This window comes from Poecilia formosa, unplaced genomic scaffold (genome assembly GCF_000485575.1).
Source record: "Poecilia formosa unplaced genomic scaffold, Poecilia_formosa-5.1.2 Scaffold438, whole genome shotgun sequence".
Taxonomy (NCBI): Eukaryota; Metazoa; Chordata; class Actinopteri; order Cyprinodontiformes; family Poeciliidae; genus Poecilia; species Poecilia formosa.
Window position 1 is genome coordinate 280,717 of NW_006800377.1, and position 7,272 is coordinate 287,988.

Here is a 7,272-nt window from a genome sequence, read left to right on the forward strand (position 1 = left end):
GACCAGAGGGATGAGGAGGCGCAGGAGCCTGGGGAGGAGGATGGAGGAGGAAGAGCTGGAGGAGGAGGAAGAGGATGACTAACACTAAATAAACTGAAATAAAAATCTCCATTTTCTTCAAAAACTCTGTGTGAGCGCAGTGAGCTGAATGTTTCTGGTGAAATGTGTACAAGCATTTGAAGATGACTGGAAGAAATAAACAGAAGCAACAGAATAAAATGAAATCCTGCAAAACGCCTAAAGAAAAACTGTAGAAGAGAGAAAACCTTCAACAGTCCCACACAAAGAAAATTAGACATTAGTACAGAAACAGCTAAACTCACACAATCTGTTTTTATTGAACCCAAACATAAAAACTCAACTCTGCATTCACCCAAAACAGAAGCAGAACGATTCACAGACAGCAGCAACACTCCAATCCAAAAGCTCATCAAAATCATCACAGAGATCAAAATCACCAATTTAATCTGTCCTGACCCAGATTCTCACCCGAAAATGTAACTTCTACTGAGGGTTTTAAACTTTTTACTCTTATTTATGTAACAAATCAAACATAAAAAAAAAAACACACACACACACAAATGAAGCTGTAATCCCAGGTTTAACCACCAGATGGCAGATTAAACCTGTTCTCTAAACAACAGGAAACAAATGAAGAGGTCAGCTTCCCTGTCTGCTGCCTGGCAGGATGAGGAATGTTTTGATTGGTTTGTAAGATGAGATGAAAAACCTCCGCAGCTCTGAAGCATCGTTTGTTCTTCTTCAACCTAAATCTGGTCAATCAGAAAAACTGAAACAGAAGAAAAGAGCTCGTCCTACTCGGATGCAGTTTGGCAACTGGAAGTTCAAGTGATTCAGTTTCAGTTTATGGCTCTGCGGCCGATAGCGTCAGCGACGGCTCAGGTGAACTTGGGACACCGCGAGCTGTCCAGGCTGGACATGTTGATGCCTCTCAGAGCACCAAACCTTCCTCTGCTGTCATTGTCGTCTTCATCGTCGCTGTAAGGAGCCGTGTGGCTGGTCGAAGCTTTCTGTTCACAGAAATAAAAGCAGAGAAGAAGAGCATCAGCTGGTCCAGACTAAAGGAAGTGGAGACAGGTGGGGGGACAGGTGTCTTACAGATGGAGACTCCGGCTCTCTGTAGGGAGGACAGACCATGTGGAAGCGAGGGATGGCCACCTGGAAAACCTCTTCCTTATTGGCTGGAAGACAGAGAGATATCAGACCCAATACACTTTCTGTGTGTGTGTGTGTGTGTGTGTGTGTGTGTGTGTGTGCGCAAGTGTGTGAGGAGCAGCAGAGCGCCACCTAGTCTGTGGAAGGTGTAGTGTCCCTCCATGAACTCCGACGGCGTGGAGAAGGTGGTGCAGCTGGCGTACTCGTGCACCTTGCCAGGCGTCATGACCGGGAACTCCCCTGCACACACACAGGACACACTCAGCGCCACACCAGGACCAATCAGAGCACAGCAGGAGGGCGGGGCTTACCGACCACGCCCGGACCCGCAACCTCCTCCACGTTTCCGTCGGAGGTGGTGATCCTCCAGTAGCGGCTGTCCAGCTGACACGCTGCGTCAGGCGAGGCGGTTCTGGACATCTCTATCCTGCAGACGGACAGGTTGACCCGTTAGAACCCCATCAGAACCAGACCCGGGTCTGCGGAGCTGCGGCGGCGCTACCTGATGCGGTACGTGAAGAAGAAGTGCGGCGGGTGGACGGAGGACAGCTCCGGCAGGAAGGAGGTGGAGACGGAGACGGAGATGTCGCCGGTGGTCGCGACGCAGCCCTTCTCATGAGAATACCTGCAGACCACACAGAGACGGGTCCACTTTCTACCAGAACTACTACTGAGATCTTCTGCTTTATAACACTAATAAATAGTTCATTAGTCTCATTAATTAATCTCTAAACAAATCAATCATATAACTGTTTATTGTGCCTTAATTAAGAGTGAGAAGCCAACTCTCCTCACCTAAATTTTAAGTGGAGCTGTTTACTAAACATTTCAGACTACCTTGAATAATGAGGATTTACTAATATATGTTTTAGCATATAGTCTCCTTCTCACCCTTAATTAATTCATAATAACAGTTATGAATGATTTATTAAGTGTTTATAGATGAATGGATCACACAGAGGTCAGACTCACCTGAAGATCTGCTCTTTGATGATGGGAAACTCTCCTGTGACGACGTTGTTGACGTAGCTGCTGAACCAGTCCAGGAAGCTGGAGCCTGCAGACAGGAAGAGAGCGTAAACAAAGTCCAGACGCCTCCCAGCTGAGCGGAAAGCAGCTGACCTGTGATGAACATGTCGATGGCCGACGGGTCCTGAGCCGTTTGGTCCTGGAAAACAGAACCAAACCGGGTCAGAATCGTCTCTACGCTTTACTGTGAAAGGACAGGCAGACAGGAAGTGAACGCACAGGGCAGGGGTAGAAGCTCTCTCCCTGGCGTCGGCCCTCGGCGTCCTCCAGCGCCACATACTGGCTGAGACCGGTATGGAAGCAGAAGGTGAGCGGCAGCGAGCGCCGCATCCCCTTCCTGTGCTGGAAGCCGCCGGCCGCCGTCTCCACGTCCAGCAGCACCTCGGAGCGGTAGTGGTTGGACAGGGACATGCTGCCCATCAGCCTGGAGACACACACACTGGTTAGACTGGGAGAGCCAACCAGAGGGGCAGGGCTCTGGTTGGACACCCACCCTGGGATCACCAGCTTCTGGCCGTTGTGGATCCGGTAGGAGCAGCGGTAATCGTCTGGCAGCTTACAGCCGATCTGCGCCTCGATGTCGTCAAGCTCCGCCTCCGTGGCGCCGTCTGCAACAGAGACAGCGCTCAGCACAGCGGTGGGCGGAGCATGCTGTGGGTAGCAGTGGGTCGCGTTACCTTTGAGGGAAACGATCATGCGCGGACATCTCTGCTGCAGGAAGCTCTTCAGCTGCTCCCAGGCGTTCTTCAGCTCGGCGTAGTACCGGATGTAGCGACCCAGATCGGCGAAGTAGAGCTTAAAGAGGCCGTACCAGGAGAGGCCACGCTGCAGCCGCTCCGCACTGCGCGCACACACGCACACAAACACACACACACACACACACACACACACACACATGCACTTCAGACTTCTGCTGAGTGAAAACACCTCTGAAGGAAGTGAAGGTGGACCTACTCTGTCAGCAGCCAGTGTTTGCAGCAGTGACGCTTCCACAGTGGGTTGTGTTTGGACAGATCACTGAGCCTCTTGCTGACATAGCTGCAGCTGCAACAACAAAAGAGGGCGGAGTTATCCAAGTCTGGAAAACACAACCTAAAGATCCTCACTTATTACTAATATTAACAGTTTCATCATGGTAAATATAAAATGTTATGAGTCTGTAGTTAAATTCCACTACATTAAGCAGAAAGTTATTATAGATATGCGTTTACCTGAAGAATCAGATAAAAGTCCAACATAAGGAGAGTAAATGTTGAGTTTTTGAAAACCTTTAGCAGTAAATTGAAAAACTCAGCCTTTCTAATAAGAATAATATTAATCTGATTTAAAAACAATTAAATGATTCCGAAATGCTAAATTATTTACCATCTAGAACAACATTTAAATAATTAACGTATAAACAGTTCAAACATGTACTTTAATAACATAAATGTAGAGAGTTTAAAAAGAAAAATGCATAAAAACAGACACATACAAATTATACTTTGACTAGACCAAACCGACTAACACATGAGCATTTTACAGTAAACAAATAAAACCACAACTTCACCAGAATAAATTTCATATTGTTATTACATGGAGGTAGAAAACCCCTACCTTAACAGAAAGAGCTAGTTGGACTTCTACTGCTTTTTAGCTTTTAACAACAAAAAATGTTGCATAAAACAGGATAAATGAGGCTGAAAAAACTGGTTTGTTTCTGACCATGTACAGGTGGTGGTTTGTTTACTTCCTGTTAGTGAAGGTTTGTGTGCTGATGTACTGTTAGAAGAGTTAGGGTTGAATTGTGTATTTCTTGTTTACTTTACATATTCTCTGACATTCTGTTCAGCAGCCTGCATCATCCCAGGAGTGTTTTATTCATCACTTTCTCTGAAATACACAAGCTACAGCTGTTAGCAGGAAGCTAACAGTAAACAAGATCTTTATCTTTACTTTTAAAGCTGTTATATCGCCTCAGCCGGACATGAACGTTTTGATTTTAGTTTTCAATCTATATCCAGAAGCTATGACCAGCTGACAGTAATTTTATGAATCATATTTTTGTAGAAATCAAAACAAAAACAGCAGCTAGTTGGAGTGTTAACTAGCCGCTGTTAGCCGCTAGCATGCTGTAGCTAGGAAACAACGTCCGCTTATCGCTTCCAGTCTGCTTGGTGCTGATACCTACTGGACCAGGTCTCTGAAGCTCAGGTAGGACAGGACGTGGAGCAGCGGGTCCGAGGGGAGCTGGTCCAGCTGCAATTCCGAGGAGGCTGCCATTGTTAGCAGGAGATCTGCTGGAAGCAGCGCTGCTATAGCGCCCCCTGCCGGGAGGAGGAGCAGGCTGAAGGTGGTGTTGTGGCTCTTTGGGTTCTGAGTGAAGCACAAGAAAAGGCTGAGACTTCCGGTTCGTTACTTCAGTAAAGGGTTGTTTCACAGCTCTTACTGGATCTATTAAACATTTCATGAATTTTAATAATTTTACTTGAAATTTAATTAAAGATTTACAAGAAGTTGATAAAAGCAATTCCAGTATCCCTTACATCTAGTTAAAGAAGATCTGTGTCACTCCATAATTTCCATCGGTCTGAGTCAACTACATATAAAATTTAAACAAATAAAAAAAAGTCATTGAGTTTTACAGGTGGCTTGCAAAAGTATTCATGAACTTTTCCATATTTTGTCACATTTCAACCACAAACAAATATTGGAATTTAATCTTAAAGACGGGCTGCTCAGTGGTGCAGTTGGTAGAGCCTTGCAGCAAGAAGGTTCTGGGTTCGATTCCTGGCCTGGGGTCTTTCTGCATGGAACTTGCATGTTCTCCCTGTGCATGGTGGGTTCTCTCCTGGTACTCTGGCTTCCCATAGTCCAAAATTAGTCTCTCTACATTCTGTGTGCATGGTTGTTTGTCCTGTGTGTCTCTGTGTTGCCCTGTGACAGACTGGCGACCTGGCAGGGTGACCCCGCCTCTCACCTGGAACATTAACTGGAGATGGGCACCAGCACCCCTCCTGACCCCAGTAAGAGACAAGGGTGTTAGAAAATGGAATCTTAAAGACCAACACAACTGTGAAGTAGAAAGAATATCATATGACTAAAATATTTAAAAAAAATAAAAAAACTGCATGTGACCCCTTTAGCTATTATGTTAAAGTCATTTTTTTAAGGTTTTGTTGGCTCCAGTTGCCTTTATTTGAAAGTAGTTAGACAGGAAAGAGGGTAATGAGAGAGGGGAAAGACATGCGGCAAATGTCACCAGGCCCAGAATCAAACTTTCAACTTCCGCCACGAGGACTAAGGCCTCAATATGTGAGTTGTGCTTTACCCCTGCACCACCACAGAACCCCTTTAAATCCTTTTTAACTGTAATTGCCACCAGTGTTGGTAAACCTTGTTTTTTTTCTAGTTCTTGCTTCTAGTTCATGCCCTGTTTCAGCAAGATGTAATGGATGAACGAGTCATCAGAAACTTTTGATAAAAAAAGCTAATGAAAGCAGTCTCCTTCAAACTGTTGAACATAATTTAAACAGAAGACCAATCATTTATTCTAAACTTGTCATGTCACAAAGAAATGTAACTTTATAAATTGTCATGTTGGTAGTACATTTTCACTAAGGTATGAGCTTATTATCTTTGGTTTCCATGAATGCAAGCAGAAGACTGGCAATTAATATTATTAAAGTATTTGACAACACTTATATTCACAATCTCTATAGAAAGTATTCACTGGAAAAAATTTACATCTAAAAAATCCTCGCAGAAATATTAACTGGATAATTTTGAGAATCAAAGGCTTTAGATTTTGCACAAATATAATGTAGATCAAACATGTTAAAAACAAACAGTAACTGTGAAGGAAGAGGCAAAAACCCAATGGAATTACATAAAGCCTCCACCCAGACACTATGCAAAAAATAATATAATTCAAGAATTAGTATTCCATAAGTTAAGGAATACAATCATACAGAAAATAAAAAAACAAACACAAAAATACATCTACAAAAGTTGATGGAATTTTTTTTTAAAAGCGTTTAACGTTTAAAATAAAAATCTATGAATAATAAAATTCCACCAGTTGAGATAAGAGCAGGATTAAACCTCCTAATTAAGAACAATTAATGCAATTAAAACTTTTAAAGAAGAAAACTGTAGTAAACTATTATCTCTTTCTTTCTTCACCAGACTCGCTCTCTACCGCCATCCTGTGGTCAAAGCCTGTAAATAAGCACTAAAATCCTTCAGACAAGTTTAATGATGAATCAGATTATTGATAAAACTGAGTGAATATTAATGAACTAAAGGAGAGACGCTGCTGTTCAGGAAATAACACAATAGAAGCAAATTCTCAGTGGATATTTAAAGCCATTTTCATTGACTGAGAAAGAAAATCCACAACAAGAAGACGTTTCACTGGACGACAAAACAAGATGGAGTCTAGATGAAAATACAAACATGAACACAGGATCTCTGTAGAGGAAGGAAGGAATCAGGAAGTTGAGATCTAGTTTAGAGAAAGAGCTTCTGACTGAGGGCAACATTTAGACAGGGAAGCAGTTCTATGAAGATCAAGAAAAAACAAAGAAAATCCTTCAAAGCAGATCTGAAAGTCTTTGAAAAAAGCTTCCAATGCTACCCAAGGTAATGCTGCAGTAATGAAACTTTTATCTTTATTAAGCTTTACCTTCAGAAAGACAGAAATAAAACTATTTGTTTTAAAATTATGAAGAAAATCTTTATCCTCTGATTGAAGAAACCATCACTGATTCTTTGACCTGTTTGCAGATAAACTGAGCTTCATTACCCAAATATCTGCAAAAAAAATCCCCATCTGACATAAAATAAAATCATCCAGAAACTGAATCAGGATGAAGCAAATATGCAACCTGGAAGCTGTTGAATGAATTTAACTTTATTTAATATTTTGGTTCCAGGATGAAAATGAATCAGAGAGAAAAAAGATCAACTTTCCAGTTGAATCCAGTTCAGATCAAAACTCCATGAAGCCTCTAAATGGAGCCCAGTTTGAATCTTTATTGATCCAAAGAGACAAACAATATCAGACACTAAATGACAGACATGAGA

The 7,272-nt window shown here is 42.7% G+C and overlaps 2 protein-coding genes across 8 annotated transcripts in view; both read right to left on the reverse strand.

The window, feature by feature from the left end:
• LOC103155609 (NACHT, LRR and PYD domains-containing protein 12-like) overlaps window positions 1-7,272 on the reverse strand; it is a 204,212-nt gene that overhangs the window by 100,575 nt on the left and 96,365 nt on the right. The gene's annotated exons all lie outside the window — the stretch shown is intronic.
• On the reverse strand, window positions 315-4,530 carry fbxo3 (F-box protein 3). Its single transcript, XM_007577373.2, has 12 exons — window positions 4,376-4,530; window positions 3,160-3,249; window positions 2,883-3,046; window positions 2,699-2,813; window positions 2,425-2,629; window positions 2,299-2,344; window positions 2,149-2,233; window positions 1,679-1,801; window positions 1,488-1,603; window positions 1,309-1,416; window positions 1,120-1,202; window positions 315-1,031 (listed from the first exon to the last, which is right to left on the reverse strand). The coding sequence occupies exons 1-12, from the start codon at window positions 4,465-4,467 to the stop codon at window positions 900-902; spliced, it is 1,359 nt and encodes a 452-aa protein (XP_007577435.1). The 5' UTR covers window positions 4,468-4,530; the 3' UTR covers window positions 315-899.

What these genes read in the sequence shown, in the direction of transcription:
- fbxo3 (XM_007577373.2), bottom strand. Translation starts at nt 4,467, where the DNA reads ATGGCAGCCTCCTCGGAATTGCAGCTGGACCAGCTCCCCTCGGACCCG. An exon ending in CATCGACATGTTCATCACAG is followed by an intron (nt 2,234 to 2,298) that starts GTCAGCTGCTTT and finishes TCCTGTCTGCAG; the next exon opens with GCTCCAGCTTCCTGGACTGG. An exon ending in CTACACCTTCCACAGACTAG is followed by an intron (nt 1,203 to 1,308) that starts GTGGCGCTCTGC and finishes TCTGTCTTCCAG; the next exon opens with CCAATAAGGAAGAGGTTTTC.